Source organism: Tenrec ecaudatus, chromosome 8, assembly GCF_050624435.1.
Source record: "Tenrec ecaudatus isolate mTenEca1 chromosome 8, mTenEca1.hap1, whole genome shotgun sequence".
NCBI lineage: Eukaryota > Metazoa > Chordata > Mammalia > Afrosoricida > Tenrecidae > Tenrec > Tenrec ecaudatus.
In genome coordinates this window covers 126,519-149,244 of record NC_134537.1, presented here as the reverse complement: position 1 = coordinate 149,244, position 22,726 = coordinate 126,519, and the positions used below count along the sequence as shown (strand labels likewise).

Here is a 22,726-nt window from a genome sequence, read left to right as displayed (position 1 = left end):
ATGTATATTTGACTATTTAAATGTCCTTGGATGTGATGTTTTATAAATATATAAATCCCTGACTGTAGAGGACCACTGCCCTTATTCATAAAAACTTCCTCAAACCTAAGCCATATAGGTCTACCTCCTCAACCATCTGGGGCCCTGGAAATGCTGGACCTTGGTTTTGGTGAATGGAGAAGTCATGGACAGGACTGTTCCCTGAGGAAACTGTCAACATTCTCATCCCAGATGAACCCATTTTTAACTATATTACAAAGCTACCACTCACATGCAAGTCTCCACACAGTGCATCAGATCGAGTCTCGTGATGTATTTATTTAAATTTTAGGTCTTTCCCACACTGGATAATACACTTAGGAATCATGGGCCTCGTTCCCAAAAATATGTCGGTTTCTTCCTCTTCTTGGGGGCAGATCTCAGAGGTGAGTAGCTCCAGGATTACAAAGTGAATGTCTGGGAATGCTTTATCTCAGCACCTGGCTCACTATCTCCAGGTGCAGCTTCAGGGGTTGGGCCAGGACTTGTAAATTCGCAGGCATTATGCCTCACTTGTTCTGTTTCTAGATTCTCTAAATCAACTATGAGTCAGTATATTATGGAGTGGTGAGAGCAGAGACTATGCTCCTACTCTGATGTCCTGAGTGCACATTCCCAGTGGCCCCTTTATTGTCAAATTCATTGAAGGCTTAGTTGCAGTGCTGTGCAGGCCATTGCTGTGCATCACTGTGGAAGGAGGCCAGAAGGCAGTGTGACCTCAGAACTCCAGGTGAATGGGTCTGAGCTGTACTTTGCTCCACTATGTTCTCTTCTGTGTAGTCTTTGTTTTCCTTAAATGTATTTTACAATATTGTTTATACATGTCTTTTGTCTCCTAGTTCTTTCCTCTATTTCCTTTTACTTCCTCCTGTCCCTATCATATTCAACCTTCACTTGGCTTTCTGTACTTCCTCTTGGCTACATTGCACTTGATCGAACCCCAGCAGCCATTCTATGCCCTCCTCACCATTAATTTCAGATCCCTTGTTCCCTTGTCCCTGGGTTTGTTGTCAATCCCCTCATTTTCCCCCTACTCCTCTCCCCTGTCCCATTTTCCCCTAGGGATTGTTTATCCTGCCTACCTTATATAGTCAGACATTTTCAAGAATGCTGTTTTTATGCAAACAAGAATGGTATCATAAAGAGAAGCCTAGCCTTAGTCCAGAAAAATGTAGCAAACTGTCTGCAAGAATTAAAGGTAGGACAGGGATGGTATTGTAAGCTGTTTTCTTGCTCACAATAGGTTCCTACCCTAATAACAAACTTAATAGCTCTTTGAATTTAGTTACTACTTGCATTAATTACATTCATTCAGTCCCGTATAACCTGTTAAATTGATGGTCTTACATTCTCAATACACCCTTGGGAAAACCCAACAGGGCTCCACAATACCCTCATAAAACCAATGATTTGATTTGTACAAACCAATGGGGAATGTAAGACCCTCTCCCAAGCTTCACTTGTGTGACCCCATTTTAAAACTTTAAAATACTGTCTCAGGCCTCTGTCATCCCTAAAGTATGGAGCCTCCCTTCTCCTCCACCCCAGCTTTGCTTCTCAGCGAATTATTACCCAAATGTCAACATCCTCCTGTTTTTTGAATGTGCCCTTTGTCCCTTGCCCTATTCCCTCCCTGCCTCCCAAAGTTAGGGAACAAATAACCCTTATTTTAGCCTCTGGAAACCACTTGCTAAACAGAAATGCAGAGACCTCAACCCCTCCAGCTTGCCAAACTGTCTGTGGTTTTTGTCCTTATAAACCCCACCTGAATATCATTTGGGGCTTCAGGGAATTTCTGAGATACCTGAAATCTTCCTACTGGCCACTAGCTGTAAAAAAGACTCCCAATTTGGACATAAATGTCATTACAGTGGTTATTAATTTCTCGTAATAAACAGCACAAAATATTCAAAACATGTAAGACAAGTCTTGCCACCTTTTCCTCTAAAGAGCATTCTGGTCATATTTCCTCCCAGATAAAACTGTTTGCTGACTCTGACCCATAGCAACACTATCTGCCCACAGAACAACCCTACTGGAGGGCATACACAGACTACCAAGTACAACGTAGGAGGCACATTCAGCAAAGATACGACAGAAGATTTGGACATGCTGAAATTACATCACTCATGCACATCAAACACTTCATCAGAAAGAATGCAACAAGAACTGACATTGAGAAACAATTTTTCCCAATGACACATTGGGCAAAAGACTAATTACAAAATTATATGGAACTCTAGGACATCTCAAAAAGCAAATAAATCAAGAAATGTGGGAAAAAGCTATTAAAGTCAGGATAGTAAAGCAGACAGTTCACCAAAAATGAAGTACAAATGATTAACAAATACATGAAAAAAATGCTCATGATCACTAGCCTTCAGGGAGATGTACATTAAAACCACAATGAGATACCACTTTGCACCCATAATGCCAGCCCAAATAAAAGAAACAGAAAACAACAAATGCTGGAGATGATATAGAGGGATTAGAACTCGTACATACTGCTGGTGGACTTGTAAATATATACAGCCACTCTGGAAAACTATATTGCGATAATTAAAGTAACCAGAAACTGAAATCCCTTATGATCCAGCAATATCATTATTAGGCATCATAGATTTCATATAGAGAAATAATTTTATAAAACAGTAACAATTTTAGATATGACAAAATAACGATGTAGAAATTACTAAGGGCACATGAGGGAGGGGGGAGCGGGGAGGGAGGGAAAAAAAAAGACCTGATGCAAAGGGCTTAAGTGGAGAGCAAATGCTTTGAGAATGATTGGGGCAGGGAATGTATGGATGTGCTTTATACAATTGATGTATGTATATGTATGGATTGTGATAAGAGTTGTATGAGTCCCTAATAAAATGTAAAAAGAGAAAAGAGGAGAAAAAAATGATTAGGGCAAAGAATATACAGATGTGCTTTATACAATTGATGTATATATATGTATGAACTGTGATAAGAGTTGTATGAGCCCCTAATAAATTGTTAAAAGAAAAACAGTAACAATTTTTTCAAAATAACAAATTGAGATAATGCCCAATCATAAAGGAATATTAAAAACTACAATAGATTTCAAGTGAGTCAAAAAGGAGCCCAAAGGATAAAGGGTTACATTTTAACCTAACTGCATCTTTAGTAATCCACTTTCCAATGCATTCTGCATGATAACAAGGCCATTTGCATACCTGGCCTGAGGTCAGTGTATCCCTCCTTCATCTTTTAAAGACTGAACGTATGTTAAAATGGGTCAAAAAGGAGATCAAATATAAAATCAGATTGCTGTGGTTATCAATGTATATATACATACAGGACGAGTCTATCATGCATTCTCAGCTTCTGCATTCGTTTCCTGCAGGACACACACTGTAGTTTAGTCATATAATGAAGCAGACATTTTGTTCAGTCTTCCTTTCTAATTAGTGCATCACAGCTTATCCTATGAGATTTATGGAACATAAAATTGGATACTGGAGGCACTGCCAGAGTTACTAAATGCATATGTACTGCCACATTCACTGTATTCATATGGTTTCGCTGATGCACAAATCCTCTATTGTCCCTTGACTCCTTTCTGGCTAAAGGCCATCCCACCAAAACTACATTAGTTAGCATCCAACTGGTCTTTAGTGATATATGACAGCAGTCACAGAAGGCATCTGCAAAGTCACTAGGTTGCCAGGGCTTTCATTTCTGCAAGAGATCACTGGTATGTGATGACACATGACTCCCTGTGTAGAGTTTTCACGCCTTGACTGAATGTAAAGCTTTTTCATTTTTGTGTTTGTCAAGAAAACTTAGAAAAACTGGTAAAAGCTTTCCCACACTCATTACAGCTACATAATAACTGTCCTGCATGAAATCATTGTGGAGAAATTAGCTTTTTTAAAAAAGTTTTGATTTAAAATGTTACCGAGTAAATTGGTTTTCCATTAAACACTTCGTACATTGACTGCAGTCCTCAAGATGTACCAGCACTCTTCCCACTTCCGCCCTCCCTTAGTTTTACCATCATTATTCATCCTTCTTTCCTATTCCTTCTTGCTTTCAAGAGGTTTTTTCCACAAGCAAATGCTGTCCTTTTTGTACAATTGGTTGTTCTAAGGAGTGTATGCTTCAGATTATATTCTTCTCCTACAAGCCTGTATATTTTTTGGCTGAAAGCTAAGTCAGAGGAGTGAGTTCAGTTCCAGAAGTGAAGAGTTGTTAAGGGCCATAGTCTTAGGATTCCACAAGTTTCCATCAGACCCGTAAGCCTGGTCTATTTTATGATTTTAGGTTTTGTTCCACTTTGTTCTCCCACTCTATTCAGGACCGTCTTTTGTGATTCCTTTCAGAGTAATTAGCAGTGGTAGCTGGGCACCATCTAGTTCTTTTGGCCTCAGGGTCGTGAAGGCTGAGGTTTGCTGTGGTCCATTCATCCTCTAAACTAATTATTCCCATGTTTTCAATTTTCTTCACTCTTATTTTATGGTACTTTTGTGCTGTCTCTGGGAGAGTAACAAAGAGAATGCAGGTGGGGCAGGGAGTACTTCTGTAGCCTGGGTGGCAACTCTACTGCTTGGCATAGCCGTAATTCAGAAACACCAGGTCCAGCTCTCTTTTGGCACTCTTGAAGAGTAATGAGGTGCCCATGTGCCATGCAGAAGTCTGGACGTCCCTCCACACACACCAGTGGGCCATTAGAGGGGCAGCAATTCAGAGCATGGGTAGGCACTTGTTACGTCACAATTGTCTGGTCCTGCACTCAGCCTAAGCCAAACCCTAGCACCTTTCTTTGTTTTGAAAGCTTTATTACACTCACCCCATTGAAAGGTTTTTCTAAATTTTTTCTCATGTTGGAATGACACTTGACTTCCAAGCATAAGCTTTTCTACATTAATTCATTCAAAGGGCTTCTTTCCTGTGTGAATTCTCTGATGTGCTGTAAGACATCGCTTCTGGCTGAAAGCTTTACCACATTCACCACATATGTAAGGTTTTTCTCCAGTATGAGTGCGCAGATGAGTTTTGAGATGTGATGTCTGAATGAAGCCTTTGCCACATTCACCACATACATGGGGTTTCTCTCCAGTGTGAGTTCGCTGATGAACAGTGAGGTCCTTCTTCCTGATAAATGTTTTTCCACATTCACCACATACATGTGGTTTCTCCCCAGTATGAGTTCGCTGATGAACAGTAAGCGCATTCTCCCAAATAAAGGCTTTTCCACATTCACCACACACATGGGGTCTCTCTCCAGTATGAGTTCGTTGATGAACAGTGAGGCCCTTCTTCCTGATAAAACCTTTGCCACATTCACCACATACATGAGATTTCTCTCCAGAATGAGTTCGCTGATGAACAGTGAGGTTCTTCTTCCAGATGAAGGCTTTTCCACATTCACCACATACATGGGGTCTCTCCCCAGTATGAGTTTGCTGATGAACAGTGAGGCCCTTCCTCCTGATAAAGGCTTTTCCACATTCACCACATACATGGGGTTTCTCTCCAGTATGAGTTCGCTGATGAACCATGAGCTTATTCTTCCAGGTAAAGGCTTTTCCACATTCATTACACACATGGAGTTTCTCTCCAGTATGAGTTCGCTGATGAACACTGAGCTCATTCTTCCAGATGAAGGCTTTGCCACATTCACCACAAACATATGGTCTCTCCCCAGTGTGAGTTCGCTGATGAACAATGAGCTCATACTTCCAGGTAAAGGCTTTTCCACATTCACCACATACATGGGATTTCTCTCCAGTATGAGTTCGCTGATGAACAGTGAGAAGATTCTTCTTGATAAAGGCTTTTCCACATTCACCACATACATGTGGTTTCTCCCCAGTATGAGTTCGCTGATGAACAGTGAGCTCATTCTTCCAGATAAAAGCTTTTCCACATTCACCACACACATGAGGTTTCTCTCCAGTATGAGTTCGCTGATGAACAGTGAGCGCATTCTTCCAGATAAAGGTTTTTCCACATTCACCACATACATGGGGTCTCTCTCCAGTATGAGTTCGCTGATGAACAGTGAGGCCCTTCCTCCTGATAAAAGCTTTTCCACATTCACCACATACATGGGGTTTCCTTCCAGAATGAGTCTGTTGATGAACTGTGAGCTTATGCTTCCAGGTAAAGGCTTTTCCGCATTCACTACATACATGTGGTTTCTCCCCAGTATGAGTTCGCTGATGAACAGTGAGCTCGCACTTCCAGGTAAAGGCTTTTCCACATTCACTACATACATGGGGTTTCTCTCCAGTATGAGTTTGCTGATGAACAGTGAGCTTATTCTTCCTGATAAAGGCTTTTCCACATTCACCACATACATGGGGTTTCTCCCCAGTATGAGTTCGCTGATGAACACTGAGTTCATTCTTCCACATAAAGGCTTTTCCACATTCACCACATTCATGGGGTTTCTCCCCAGTATGAGTTCGCTGATGAACAGTGAGTGCATTCTTCCACATAAAGGCTTTTCCACATTCACTACATACATGGGGTTTCTCCCCAGTATGAGTTTGCTGATGAACAGTGAGGACATCCTTCCTAATAAAGGCTTTTCCACATTCACCACATACATGGGGTTTCTCTCCAGTATGAGTTCTCTGATGAACTGTAAGCTTATTCTTCCAGGTAAAGGCTTTTCCACATTCACCACACACATGGGGTTTCTTTCCAGTGTGAAATATCTGATGTTCTATAAGGCATTGCTTCTGTCTGAAAGCTTTACCACACTCACCACATACAAAAGGTTTTTCTATAGTATGAGTTCGTAGATGAGTTTTGAGATGTGCTGTCTGAATGAAGCCTTTGCCACATTCACCACATACAAAGGGTTCTTCTCCAGTATGAGTTCGCTGATGAGCAGTGAGATCACTATTACTGCTGAAGCCTTTCCCACATTCACTGCATATACAAGGCATACCTGCCACATGAGTTTTCTGATGTTCTTTCAGGTACGATTTACTGTGACAAGCTTTGCCACATTCCAAGCCTGTATATGGTTTTTGTCCTTTAAGAGCTTTTTGATAATGTGCAGTGAGTTTGAATACTTGGTCGAATTCTTGCCCACACTGACTGCATTCATAGGTCTTCTCTAGTATATGAATGATCTGATGCTCACAGATGAATGACTCCTTGATGAAGGTCTTATCACCTATGTGTGCTTTCTCAATTTTGTCAGATTCCTGATATTGAATGCATCGTGACTTCATGCTACTAGATTTTTGACAATCTGGGGATTTTATTTCAGTATAAAATTTCTCTTGTTCAACATGGAAAAATGTTTTCTCATCTCCATTGAGCACAATTGACTTCTTCATTTTTCTGTTACTGTTCTGATTTAATGCTAGAATGATTAAACCGGATTTTATAATTTTTTCATGTAAGCCAAGTATCTCATAATTTTCCTTTAGAGGAAAATTATGTTTGCGCTGATGAAGAATATTTTCCAATGTATTAAATTTATAGCATTGTTCAGTTCTGTCCAAGCTTCTTTCATGTTGCCAGTGCTCAAGCAAATTATCATCAACTTTGTGGATCTCTATAAAAGAACAGAACATAGATTCTTTTCATCATTTTGATTTACAACGCACCCCTTAAAACATGCATTGATACAAGCAGCTCTTTAGGTACAACCCTCTTAAGTGAATGTAAATAAAACACGATGCATAATGTTTGTTGCCTATTGGTACAAATACAATTGTGTAAACAATACAAATGATAAAAGGAATTACTGTAGAAACCAGGTTGGATGTGAAAATACTGAATGAACACAGATTTGGTAGTTACTTAAAAGGGGCCATGAAAACATACAAAGACTATAAATACAAGCAAGACACTGAGACCCATAGACCACAGGGGTGGTAAGGCCTGCTAAGTTCAGTTGCTAGTGGTCAGAAGTATTCATTCCCTCAACCTTTACTGAAAGACAACTAAGTTCTAGACAAAGTTGGGAATGTGAAAAATGCAGAATGTTCTACTTGGGAGAAAACAATTTCATAAGTATATAGGAAAGGCAGTATGGTACACAAGCACATTCCTTATGTTTATGGAGCCTACATTCCAGCTCACACCACTCTTCTTCGAGTGTTGTTCTGTGGTGGTTGCATGCTGCTGTAATGCCGGAAGCAATGCCACCCAGTATTTCAAATACAAGCAGGATCACCCATGGTACACAGGTCTTAGTGGAATGTCCAGAAATATAGACTGGGAGAAGGATCTGGTGCTCTGCTTCTGGATTATGAGCCCCTCCGGTATAATGGTACTGAAATAACAATGAAGAAGTACTAACTTCTCAAAGTACAGGCAACAGTAGTGATGTAGATGGAGTAATGCTTTGGGGACCTTCAGTGGGTGACATGGCATGACTGTAAATGAGAAAAAATAGCTGCAAACATCCACTGATAATTGGAAGATGGAATGTATGAAGTATTATGAAGAAAAATTCCAAGTTGTCAAAGCAAAATGACATGTTTATAGATTTATAGTGTATGTATTATTGAACTTTAATAGAATCATACTAGCTATTTTAATTCGAAAATCAAATGGTTTATAAGGCTGAAATTGACCAATTCAAGAAGTCTGATCTCATATTGATATCCAAAAGTCAACTGCAAGATCTTTCCTGAAATACAGTACTGTCGGCAGTAGGTTAACATTCATATGCCTGCAAGGAAAACCAGTTACTACAAGTGTCATTTAAATGTGTGCACCAAATCTTAAAGCAAACATAACATGTGGGATACATCCTCACAGTCGAATAGGTCCTTAGGAGTGATGTGTGCAATTAAAGATAAAGCGGACAGCAAAGACAGGGTTTAGGGGCCTCATGTGCAAGGTCGAATAAAAGATCGAGGTCATTTAACAGTGAGTTTTTATAGTAGCTAGGCATTCAAGCCTCCAGCAGCCATATATACGAAAGAATGGGAAAAGTATGATTTTGGGATATCTGATTCTGTTAGGGGAACACTTCATGATAAGCATCAGGCTGTGAGAAACTGAGGACCAGGAAGAGGAGTTATGCAGACAAATTCACTACTGTCAGGATTAAAGAAGTCTGCAAGGCCAGGATTCTGGGTGGAGGGAGGCCTTCACATTTCTGGGTTGGAGAAGAGTCCATTCACATTGTCCTAATTAAAAATCATCACCATCATCCTCACAATAGCCTCCCATTAATAGTGATACCTTAATGATAGCTCATAAAAGCCCATGGCTAATTACTATAGGCCATCAGCCTTATCTATAGGAGAAGACATGTTGTTACAGTCACTCCCCTCTACCTGTCCTCAGCACTGGTGCTAAGTTATTCAACCAATGAGCTCAGGGACCTCCAGGGTAAAGATACTGCACACCTTGTTTGCAGGTGGGTGTCCATGGCTGGGGGCAGAGAAGAGGGGCTTGCATGCCCTGAGACTACATAAATTGGTGCAAGAATACATTCTCTCTATCCCTCTCAGACCTGGCATCACGGAAGAGGTGAGTGCCTAAATATTTTTGTCTATCTTTTTATTTCTGCCCCTCAATTACACAACCTTCCCTTAAAACCCATCCAGACAATATTTAAGAGACAAAGGAATAATTGACTCCTGGAGTAAAAGCAACAAAGGGAATCTGTTTGCTCTTAAAGCTAGCCATCTTTTAGCTGAGTAGCTTGAGAAGTCAGGCCCCTGTAGGAGACAGCTATATACTACCATCTTAATGGAGGGAAGTTGTGGAGAAAACTCTATCTGGAAATTGTGTATTATCAGCTTTATCTACATCTTCAGTACTGTGGAAGTTTTCCTCTACCATTGGCACTGGTCTTCTAAGCCCTGTAGTCAGGAGTATAGAGATTAGGCTGCTTACACTTTCATCCAGGTTCTGTTTTCCACAATAAGGATTGGGAGGTGGGGTGGTGGTGGTGGTAATAGTGAACTGATATCAAGGAATTCAAGAAGAAAGAAAATGTTTTGATTGTGGTAGCAATTGTACAATACTGCTTGCTATGATTGAATTAGGGAATGTTATATCTGTAAGAGCTCCCAAAAGAATGATTTAAAAAAAAAAAAGATATTGAAAATTTCAACCTGAAATTGATCAACAAACTTTTGTAGCCGAAATTGATCAACCATACAATCATGTACACTAATGAGTGTAATATTTGAAAACATTATCACTAATTGGAAAAAGTGGCCTTAGTGATAGAAATGACACAGGAGATTAATGATAAAATTTTGATAGTCTAATGATGAATTCAAAGCAAATTCCTTATTAAACAACAGAAATGGAAACTATACATATGGACATTTCTGAATGGAATACACGAAAATCAAATTAACCACATCTGTGGAAAGAAATCATGGAGAAGCTTATCAGTCAAAAGAAGTCTAGGGGTCAACTGTGGAACAGATCAACAAGTGCTCAAATCCAAGTTGAAGCTGAAGAAAAGTAATCCATAATAGCCAAAGTCCCTAGCTCACTTGAGCTCAGAAACTAGAGAATAACGCTGAGGAATAAAGAACTGATGACTGAAGACAAAGGACTGAAGACCAGATGAATTGTGGGATCACACCGAGAAGAGCATATATCTGGAAACCAAAAGACAGAAAACAGACGAGAGAGCTGTACTATGTCATGCATTGTTTGGATGACATCCAAAAAACCAGTGTTGGAAAATACAGCCAAAAGAGTTCTTTAGAAAAGTGGGTGAAAAAAAAAAAAAAGAAAAGTGGGTGAAGGGAGACATCAGACAATTTAAGACATGACAAAATAATAAGTTATAAATTATCAAGGGCTGGGGGCGGGGGCGTTGAGGAGGGAGGGGGAAAATGAGGAGCTGATACCAAGGGCTCAAGTAGAAAAAAATGTTTTAAGAATGATGATAGCAACAACTGTACAAATGTGCTTATGTGCTTGATACAATAGATGGATTGTGATGACAGCTGTATGAGCCCCCAATGAAATGATTTTTTTTTTAAAGTTCTTTAGAAGCAGCGAAGGTCATCTTTCCCATTTTGGATGTGTTAGGAAGGTATGCGCCTAAGGAAGGCATTCTGCATAGTAAGGAATATGTAGTACATGTGCGTTTAATAAAAGAACCAAGAATGCAAGATGTTAAAAATGGTTTTGTCACTTAAAAAAAGTATTGGACGAGCAGATGACAACTTTACATAAAATCCTAAAAAAAATTGTAGGTATCAGTCCTAAACTGATAACTAATTTCTTGCTGGGAAAATGATCTTAGATACCGGAAAATAATAGAAGTCATAAATGTGTTTCACCAAAGGAGTAAACTATAGAGAAATATGTCTGTTAAGCAATTCCATCAGAGAAGGCAATTTGACCATCTCTATTAGGAAATAGAAAGAACTTAAATCATTAGAATAAAGAAAACCTTAAGGGGTTAGGACAACAAAAGAAAAAATGGAAACCAAAACCTCTAGAGCAGTGGTTCTCAACCTTCCTAACGCCGCAACCCTTTAATACAGTTCCTCGTGTTGTGGAGACCCCAACCATAAAATTATTTTCATTGCTATGTCCAAAATGGGAAAGATGTAATTTTGCTACTGTTATGAATTGTAATGTAAATCTCTGATATGCAGGATGTATTTTCATTGTTACAAATTGAACATGATTAAACATAATTAAAGCATAGTGATCAATCACAAAACAATATGTAATTGTATATTGTGAAATATTTATGTGTTTTCCAAGGGTCTTGGGCAACCCCTGTGAATGGGTCGTCGACCCCTAAAGGGGTTGCGACCCACAGGTTGAGAACTGAAGCACAATCCTGTTTCTGGTGGGAGCTCAAGATCCAAGGCAGGGTTGGGTACTACAAAGGGAAATCCATTCTTAGTTAATAGGGGAGGAATGTGCTACATTCTGAGGAAAGTTACAAATTCAAAGTTGTCTGTTTGGAGAGAGGCTTGCAAGATGGACTTTCATAGTATGATAGGAGGACATAAAAGGGAGAAGTTTGGAGAATCTTAAAGAGAAAATTGTGGAATCAAACATGCAATAATGTAAATCAAAGAAATGGAAATCTAATCTCACAAGTGCTAGAGGAGTATTTCTCTGAACTTCTAGGAAAAGTGAGGTCTCACATTCAAAGAAGAACACACTTTTTTGTATTACCCAATATCCTATCCTGGATGTGAGGCCTTCTCCCAATTGAATCAACTCCCCCAGCTATTTCCCCTTACGGTTTTTTTACTCACACACCTGAAAAAATTCCAGTATGGCTTTTTTCTAATGCAGACCACAGTTGTTCTCCTAGTTCCAATTGAGAGAAAGCTTCTGGGGTGACAAATAGAGAACCAGTGCATGAGAAATTACAGAATTTTAGACACCCCAAAACTACCCTTAGGTTTGTGAAGTCTGCAGCATGTTGTGTTTCTGGGGAAAGAATGTTCAAAGGAACAAAGCAAATGGTGCTCTTTCAAGGGTAGAAGACTGTTGTTACCCACTCACCTAGGACCAGAGAATGCAATGAGAATCTACCTCTTTGAGAACATCACGGGCACTGCAAGGATTTCAACATTTAAGATGGGAAAAGCCAATGACGAGGCCAATGACTTGAGAATTCTCCTCACCAATGGAAACCAGGTTGCGATAGTTCTCCAACATCACATCCTGATATAGGGTCTTCTGAGCAGGGTTTAGGAGCTGCCATTCCTCCCAGGTGAACTTTACTGCCACATCGTTGAATGTCAGTGATTCCTGCAGTAAGGAGTCTATTTAATGATGTATTTCCCATTTGAAGTTTTTTTAATATCTTACAGTAAAGAAAGCAAAACAGTAGTAAAAACTATTCTGTGATAATGCATTCCATAATGTGTTGTAAACTGAGGATTTGTTAGAAAGTATTTGACTTTATTTCTACACTCATAACCATGAGCACAGAAAACTAGCCCAATTTACAGAAAGATCTCCATTGTTCCGAGATAGAAATGTTTTCGAATACACATTCTCCAGGACAAACAATATGCACCCCGCAATACCTCTCCTTTAAGAAGCAGTCTTAAAGGCGCTACCATAGTAAATGAATCTTTTCTGTGTCTGGCTACTTCACTATGCCTGAAGGTTATCTGTAGAATAGAGCAATTGTGTTATATAGCCAATCCACCATAAATGTAGCAAACTCCTGGGTAAGGCTCAAAGTGGGGTTGGGGGGTGGGGGAGGTTGAGGTCAACTAGCACTAGGTAAAGAGGGTAACTCACCTCCTTGCTTGTTTATTATGTTACCCACTTGTGCTATTACCCATTATGATGTGCATGCCTTATGAAAGATCTGTAAGCCCCATTATACATACCCATTGGAAAATACATTCACTCTCGGTTCTGACATGAGACAAGGAGCCCCTGTGCCCTGCTGCCTATCAGTCTCTCTTTAATATTTTCCAGAATCACAAAGTCGCTCCCGAGGACCCGTTCAAGTGTTGGGGACACCCATGCCCCAACAATAATGTACCCGCTCATATAATTAGAATTCTGAGTAGCAGTGAAATTATCTGAATGAGCTAGAAATAGCTCACATTTATATCACACATAGTTTATATTAACAAACAAGTTAACAGAACACTGTGAAATGGAATTAAGAGTCCTAGCAGTATCATCATTATGAGATGCTCTGGACCTTCAGTGGTAATAAGTATCAGGCTCAGTTCAGGGCTGATCCCTATGAAGGGGGAAGTGAAACATACCTCAGCTCTCCAACATTTTTGGTCAATTCTTACATAAGTAATTCCTCCCACACCACTCCTGGTCTCTTTTCTGGGTTTGATAATCCATTACTATGGTCACACAAAACTCATATATCAAAGTGGTCTATTAATGAATGAGGTATAACTCAGGTTCAGGAACAAGAAGCTACAACTCAAGACCAAGAACAGAAAGCTCATAGGCAAAGTCTCCCTTCCTGGGTGCAGAACAACTTTCTAAGCTCTTAGAAGCCACCTTAGGACAAGCTCCTCTTGTCTACCTGAGGACAAAGTCTTATCAGCCACTTTTGGACAGTATTGCCTTAACTTTAATTACAAGGTTCCCTTGGACCTGCCATCTTTCATCATATGGTCTCCAATGGGCCCTGCCTGGTTCTGTTGCCATTGGCTCGACCTCTCGAGCCTTCCTAATCTTGCCTAGGCAGGGAAGGTGCTAGGTTGGCCCAAGAAGCCATCATATCAAGAAGGAGAGGGAGAGGGAGAGAACTGCCTGCAGGCATGGTTGAGAAGAGACCGTGAGACACTGGCCTGTCATCTGACCTGTTGATTTGGGTCTGTTAGCCCTGCAGCCACACAGTTCAGAATGAACCCATGGATTAGGGATTTGCCAGCCTCCAGAAATGCATGAGCCATTTCCTTGACATCCCTCAACTGGGAGTCACCTGTGTGACTTGATTTGAGAGTTTCCATCACTCCAAGCATTAACAGCCTGCTGTGTGACCTTCCCTCAGCCCCTGCAACCTATTACCAAACCAGATTTAGCAACTTAATCTTGTGAGGCAGAGGACTGCTTTCTGACCGGATGATCTGGTTCATCAGTCTTTGAACATTACATTACTGAGGAGAACCCTCCAGACTGATATCTGACCTATGGATTTGAGATTCACCAGCTTCCACATCCTGAAGAATTATTTACTTGATGGCTATTTAGTCTTGTGAGATGCTGCAGAGCAAATCATGGAACATCTTGAACCTCTACCTCATAGGGGCTGGTCTACTGCTGGTCCTGCAAAATGAACTGTAATATTCATGGGTAACAGCTGTACCAAGAGATCATGACCAGGGCAGAGGGAACAGTGACAGAGCCAATGGTAACAGGTCCAGAAAGGGCTTTTTCAGTCAAAATAGTGGGACAGGCAGGCAAGATCAAGAGGAGGAGATGAAACTAAGAAAAGAGCCGATCCTCAGCGGGCAAAATGCCTTATAGGGGACAGAGAGAACAGGCCTGCCCTGAAGAAGAGCAAATTGGCCGACATGTTTCCTTAATATGAATCCCAATGTGTAGCCTATTGATTCTGATACCAAATTACATTCTGGTACTAAAGAAAACTTGTACCTGTGACTCTGAACTGTAATTTGTACATGGCCACTGCCCAAAATTAATGAACCAAGGAGAGGACTGTGAGAGAGATAAGTGGTGTCAGAACTGGAAAACTGTTCAAGGGTACAGGTATGTGTAAGCACTGCCTTATAGGAATCAGGGCTGACGCTAATGGTTGATTATCTCTCCTACATCAATAGTTAGAGGAGGCGAGAAGCTGTCCACCATTTTTGAACTACTATTGCTACAAGACCCATTTTAGATGCATTAATGAGAATGCTGCTGTTTGGGAGATTATGTTACACATCACCTTCAAAGAAAAATATTACAGAAACTTAGACAAAAATGGAATACTGAACTTTCCTAAAGAAGTGATCTTATTTCTCATTAAAAACTAGGCATAGCACGGGGGAGCAGAGCACTGACCCACCCAGGGGAAGAGCATTGTTTATGTCTCCACAGAATTAGGCGTGTGCATGCAGACCCTACCACAGGGCACAAAACCTCGAGGGCAACATAACCACATGGGAAAATGCATGACAAGATTGGGCTACAAGGACAGCTCCAATCAGAGCAAAATTGCCCCCCTCCCTAGAAGTATGTGCTACAGAGAACAACACTAAACCTACAGGCTGGGGAGAGGGGCTGGCATGTCACACGCACATAGAAACAAACCAAGAAGGAAAAAGAGAAAAGGACGGTCTAGACCCTATTTCGGTACACCAAGCCTGGAGGACGACGTCCCTGCACAGAGCTGCTAAGGCACAGGGAGGACGGTAGGACCAACAACAGCTCAAGACATGTTGTCCCCTCACTGGAGTGTACCACGGTAGAGGACAATACTGGGGTCACACAGCAGGGAGTCCAGTGTGAACCCCCTGCAGCTCCCCCAAGAAGAGAGCATAACGGATCAGCAACAGGAGCAAAGCAAAGCCACAAAGCCCCTGAATAGTCCCCAAAATAGACATCAGGCTAGGAGAGGCAGCTCTTGGAATTCCCCCAGGACCAGTGGAGACAGTCATAAAAGTCAGCGGACAGACGTGGAATTATGTATGTTTTTGTTTTTTCAATCCTTTTGTTATCTTTGTGTTTGGCCTCAGTTGTGGTTCGGTTGTCTATTTTCATAACATAGGCATGGGAAGCAAGCTCAAGGAGAAAGCAATGGGACCGATGGTCCTGGAGGGACTGGGGAGAGGAGGTGGGGGAAGGGAGCAGCAAGGCAAAAAATGGCTTAGACAGGGGAATAGGGAATTAAAATCAACAATAACGAGGGCGTAGAGATCCAGGGGGTGTTGTAGCAACATCAATCTAGCTGAGAGGAATTACTAAGAGGCAAAAGTAGGCCAAGCGAGATGGTAGGGCAGGAGGAAGGTAAAAGAAAACAGGAACAATCTAGGAAGCAAAGATATGAATAGAGGTATAAGCATAGGTGTGTCCATATGTAAATACATTTATTCATAAAAATAGAGGTATTGGCCATGTACGTATATTTAGATGGCAACTCACTGAGGTTACCCTTCTCAGCACAATTGCTGAAGACAAAATGGGTGCAAAAGCAAATGTGGTAAAGAAAGTGAATGGTGCCTGGCTATAAATGATATAATGCCTGTGGTCTTAAAGTTAAATAAGCGGCCATCTATGAGAGAAGCAACAAATCCACAAGGAAGAAGCACACCAGCCCACATCGACGGGATCAGGTAACAAGCATCAGAAGACCCAAAAGAAACAAACAAAAAAACGTATTGTTAAGAACGAAGGGGATCATGGAGCAGAGAACCAAAGCCCATCTATAGACAATCGGACATCCCTTCACAGAGGGGTCACAGGGAAGGGATGAGTCAACAGGATGTAGTAAAGTACCTATGAAACATACAATATTTCTCTGGTTCCTTGAGGCTCCCTCACCACCCACTATCATGACCTCATTACTGTCTTCCACTGTGGGCTAGATACCAGAAGGGTACGTGGAAAGTGGAGAGAGGAGGGCAGGAAGAGGGAACCAATCTCAATGATCAACACATAAACAAACACAAACACACACACACACACACACACACACACACACACGAAGAACAACAGAACCATGGGGGAAGGGAGAAAGCGGTCAGTGTAAGATAGGAAAATAATAATTTATAGTTTATCAAGGGGCCACAAGGGTGGGGGGCGGGGGCGTGAAAGAAGAGGCGCTGACACCAAGGGCTCAATAGAAAATAAATGTCTAGAAAATAATGATGGCAACATATGTACAAATATGCTTGATACAACTGATGTGTGGATTTTTTTAATCGTTTTATTAGGGGTTCATACAACTCATCACAATTCATACATACATCAATTGTGTAAAGCACATTTGTACATTCATTGCCCTCATCATTCTCAAAACATCTGTTCTCTACTTAAGCCCCTGGCATCAGGTCCTCATTTTTCCCCTCCTTCCCCGCTCCCACCTCCCTCATTAACCCTTGATAATTTATAAATTATTATTTTGGTATGGGTTGTTCTAAGAGCTGTAAGAGCCCCCAATAAGATGATATTTTTAAAAATCTAGGTATAATGTTTCATTTGAATGATTCTCATGGGTTGGCCATAGAATAATGAATTATGAGTTGAAAGCTAATGTCATCCAAAGAATCCTCAGTGACTTAATATGTTCAATGACAATAGTTTAGTGTTAATCCTATGATCAATATATTCCTAATCTTCTCTAGCCCAATGTTGAAGTCAGAGTCTAAATTTATCTCTAACTTGTACTATTTCAAATTTCTGCTTTTCTAATGAACTGAATCAGTATTATACAGGCTTCTATGATTCCAGTAGGAAATACAGAAAAGGATAAAACACATCAAAATCACCCGAACATTGGTCATTTTCTTTGGTCCTTAGGATACTGTCAGCAACCAGGATGCTCTATTTTTGTCTTATCTGGATCAGCTCTAATGATGTTCACGAATTTCAATCTCTCATGAGGTCAATCCAGCATTTCTTCCTTCCAAGCTGCTGGTGATTCAAAACCTGCAGGCTGATGGGAGAGTACAATGTGAGTAATACATCACCTATAGGTCCAGATGCTTTTACTGTTGGTATCCCTCTTCTTCTTCTTTTTTTTATAGTAGCATGCTCATCTCAGCCTCACTTGGTGATCCACGTGGGGATGGGAGAGGGCAGGAGAGAGGGGGAGGGAAAGAATGACAAGGGGGAAGAATGACAAGGGGAAAGGGAACAGGGGAGTGGAGAGAGGCCAAGGGAGATCTTTATTGCTAACCAAGACTTATATATCTTTGGCGGGAGTGTAAGCCCACTAATTACAGGTAAAGATATACATCACAGGAAGGGGTTGCACTATAGGTTATACAGCAATGAGGGGGACAATCTAGGGATACACATACAATAGGAAGAGGAGGGATTGGGAGCATACATGTGACAAGATGGGCATATCCTAGATTCAGGATGGCAGTCTAACTTTGGATATCACTGAGCAGGTTTGACCTGTTCTCTGGATCTTCACAGAAACCACTATCAGTAGGGTATAAGTCCCACCTACAGGGATCAAACTAATGAAAGCCCTTAGGGAGAAGTAACCCACTGTCGTTTAACAGGAGAGGGGCCTTCTTGTGGTGGGACCAGACAGTAGTCTGGCAACTGACTGCCTTCAGGGAGGATATCTCTAAGCATCTGACCTCCCACCATATGCTGGCAAATAGCCTCTAATGTTTGGCATGTCTTTGGGGGAGACAAAGCTGGGGAAGTCTCTTTATAATCCAACAATTCCCCCTTTTGTTTTATATATAAAATTTAAAAGTCACATGGGACACATGGGTATTTTCTACACATTGAAAATTGTCAAGGCAAAACTTACTGATCAAATTAATACAGCCATAAATTCACACTTAGGGCAAACATTTTTAATCCACTGGGGATAAAGTCCCCCTAAGCCCATCTGCTATTGGAGGAAAGTATGAGAGAGGCTGGATGCCGTAGTGGGAAGAAATAGAGCCAATAAAGTCTGCTTCTATAGGGAGATTGAATCAACTATTTGCTTACTTTAAGGCAGCACAGCTTTAAGGGGAGAAACTGTGGAAATGATAGACTACCGCAGGAAAATGTACTCGAACTGTACCTCCAACTATCCAAGGGGCAGTTTTCCTGCCATCCTATCCCTCTTCTTTACACAAAGTCCCCAATACTGTCATCAATCCCCTTTTTGAGTGACGGAAAACTTGTTTATACCATGGGCAATAAAATCTAAAACTCATAATGTTCAGACATATGAGTAAAAGAAGACTTTATAATAAATAGAAATTGGACAATCAAATATACATGTCAAAAAGAAGAAACAAAAAAGCTGGACAGGTACCTCACAACATACAGAACTATCAATTCTTTACTGTTTGGCTCTCAAGGAGAATGACAAATCATTTAACCTTAAAGATGATTATTCTAATTAAAGCATCTGGAAACATTGTGAGCAGGTTATATAAAGAACTAGTATAAACTGATAATTACTTTTCTAGAGGAACTGTAAATTGTACAATCACTTTAGAAACACTTTAAAACTCACCATCAAGTAGAGTTAAACATATATATAGCACCGGATAGGACACAGGAGAACTGATCTACAGTTTCCAAGACTATAAAGGCATAACAGGCAGCTAATGGGTTTGTACTTCTGACCTTGAGGTTAACAGTCCAAACTTGTAATACATGTCAAAACCAGGGCTCCATAGTAAACACTTATATATCATCTATTAGTTTGTAACTTACATAGAAAATTTGTAATGAAGAAGTATACATCCCCCCACAGTGACTGGACTTTGGAACCTCAAGACAAATAACATTTTTAATGTAGCATTTATTTGTACTAACCCAAGGCGGTAAGATAGTTTGCCTATACAAGTATATAGTCTTTCTAGCGATGGCCCCTTCACTCCTTCCAAATATTTAGGTGGGTTTGTCACCAGACAATGTGAATGAGGCAAAGGAGCCCTCTTGGCATAGTGGTTACTGTTGGGCTGCTTACTGCAAGGTCAGCAGAAAGATGGGGCTTTCTTCTCCCAAGAGAGACAACTTTGATAAAGAGTTACAGTTTTGGAAACCCACAGGCGCAGTTCTACCCTGTCCTGTACGCTCACTTTGAGCCAGTGTTAACTTGATGGCAGTGAGTTTGGTTTTGTTTTTTTTGTTTTTTTTTGGTTTAAGAGGATTGGGCAGCTTGCCCAACAATAGATTGGTGCCCTTGTGGCTTGGGGCTATGCAAATAAGGTGTCTGAAAACCTAATCTGGAAATTAATCACATTTGACATCATGTTAGGTTTATTTGAGTCATTGTAGAGACCCAAATTGAGATCTCACTCCCATCAAAAAAAGAAGAGATAGGATCTTAGATTCTTGCATTGAAATTCTTCAATCCAGAAAACAAAGAGGTGTGACACGAGAGAGGAAGTGATGGGAGACAGAGCAGTGGGATTCCCATGCAACAGAACAAGAGAGCTCAGTGCCTTTGGCTAGGAGGTTAGTAGGTGAAGTGGTGTACATCTAAGTACTTATCTGGGGAACCAGCTTTGCCAACCTACACAGGGCTGAGTGCATTTGCTCTGAGGCTGAAGAGCGGAGTGGGCTCGGCATCCACAGAGCTAAAAGACTTTTGTAACATTTTTCCCAATCAGGACAGAAGCCAAGGGGCTGCAGAGCCTGACCTTAGCAGCAGGTATGGCTGTCAAGATGCTGTCCCAAGTAAGAATTGTATCATGAGTCATTTATGATCCTGAATTGTGTGTTGGGATAGAAAAGTGGCCCGTGTTGAATAAAATTTAATAGAACATTTATTAAACTTTAAGGGACAAAAAAGACACACACATGCATCATATGGATAAGGAAAGACAATAGCACGAGGTCAAAATAACAACTGAGGATTCACACTTAGGACCCTGGATATAATACGGCATAGAACAAAAGACATGTCACAGATCATCATTGGTGGCAGATCAAAATATCACAGATACAGGTAGGACTGCAGCAGCAGGAATGGGACCATGATTAGGACATGTATATTATTATACAAAAGGACTTAATTTGGTCTAGGGCCTTCACGTAAAGCCAGTCAAGGCCAGACTCATGACAATGGCCCCTGTTCTGTCCTCAGTAAGGTGACCTCCATCAAGCATCCACCTAGGCAGGCCCACGGAGAGGGGCTGGCTGGAAAGGAGTGCAGGCAATCTACTTCTAAAGCATTCTCCCCGAGGAGAAGATGATCTACATCCTGGGTTAATGCTCAGAAATAATTCAATGGAGGCTTAGTCAAAGTGGAAACGCAGCAAATGGGCACTGAGTTGTCACTGTCATCTGCAACCCAAACCTAAAACCCAACTCACCACCATCGAGTGGATTTCGATTATAGCGACCCTTTAGGACAGGGTAGAAGTGCCTCTAGTCGGTTGGATTAGAATCCCTTTCTCCCCAGGTATGACTTGTAATTCTGAACCACTGACCTTGCAGTAAGCAGCCCAATCTGTAACCACTTAGGTAACCAGCCTTTTGCACATTGGAGTGCTCAGAACCTTAGTTCTAATACAACTGTAGACGTTACTCATCCAGTGAATTCTACCATTCCGGGAGATGCGCAAGACCTCGGACCCTGGCCTTCGGGGCAGCCTGGGCCATCGTGCACAGGCGCTCTCCCCGTCAAACCCCAGAAAGCCGGGGTCCCCCTGCTTCCCTTCAGACAAGCCCACACGTCGCTGGCCCTGATTCTTAGATAGAAGCACGCTGTTCTCCTCCTTCCGCATCAGTCTTTCCCATAACTTACACTTACTTACAAGTTCAACAGCTCCGCCGCGGAGCACACTGCTAGACAAACCCCTGGCGCAGGCGCCTGCGTGGCCGGGCGTAACTACGGCGGCCGCCGAGGGCCTAAATACACGTCGGGAGCGCGAGAAACGCATTTCTGGCCCCGCCCTTCAGGGCACCCTGGTCAAACAGTTTCCGTAGCAAAGGCTAATACCCATTCATTGGGTGGGAAAGACAAAACAGTGCACAGCACACCACTGGTTCATGAGGCTATTCATTCACTTTCAAATATATATATTAATTATATTATACTATATTGTATGTATATTGTATATATAATTTTTCTGTGTTCTGGGAAATATCAAATACTGTAACTTACTGTTCTGAAATTCCAGTGTCTCTCATTATACTTTCATATATATACACACACATACATACACATCGCTCACTATGCTTTCATTTCTCATTATACCATCACACCAAAAAAAAAAAAAAAAGGAAATCTTGGTCATTATCTCTGATATCCAGTTTGATAGGGATGGTCATGAGTGTCTAGCTAACACATAAAATGTGATTAATATAATTTTTAAAAACTGGATTTTTAAGCTTTGAGCTTTGTATTTTAAAAGAGTCACTTTAGTACCGTACAGTTTTTGCTAATCTATTTAGGAATCAAAACTCAAGAAATTTGTTAATGAATTTTTAATAACTTGGGGAGAGGTATGTAGTTCTGGTATAGCTTAATTATGTGTGTACTTCACACTGGAATAGAATCATAATCAGCATAATGATGATCACTAGGAGGCCAGATATACCACTCCCATTCTCCAACTCCTTCACCATTTCTAAGCGCAACAGTTCCTGGCACTTCAACGCC

General features: G+C 41.0%; 1 protein-coding gene across 6 annotated transcripts; it reads right to left on the bottom strand.

The window, feature by feature from the left end:
* Nucleotides 1-300: 300 nt before the first annotated feature.
* On the bottom strand, nt 301-21,937 carry LOC142454707 (uncharacterized). Of its 6 annotated transcripts, none has more exons than XM_075555890.1 (4): nt 21,879-21,937; nt 17,919-18,085; nt 12,618-12,744; nt 301-7,585 (listed from the first exon to the last, which is right to left on the bottom strand). In XM_075555890.1, the coding sequence occupies exons 2-4, from the start codon at nt 17,931-17,933 to the stop codon at nt 4,935-4,937; spliced, it is 2,793 nt and encodes a 930-aa protein (XP_075412005.1). In that variant the 5' UTR covers nt 17,934-18,085; nt 21,879-21,937; the 3' UTR covers nt 301-4,934. The 6 variants fall into 6 exon arrangements, with proteins under 6 accessions (XP_075412005.1, XP_075412006.1, XP_075412007.1 ...); XM_075555891.1 differs by having other exon boundaries at nt 17,925-18,085; XM_075555892.1 differs by lacking the exon at nt 12,618-12,744.
* Nucleotides 21,938-22,726: the final 789 nt, after the last annotated feature.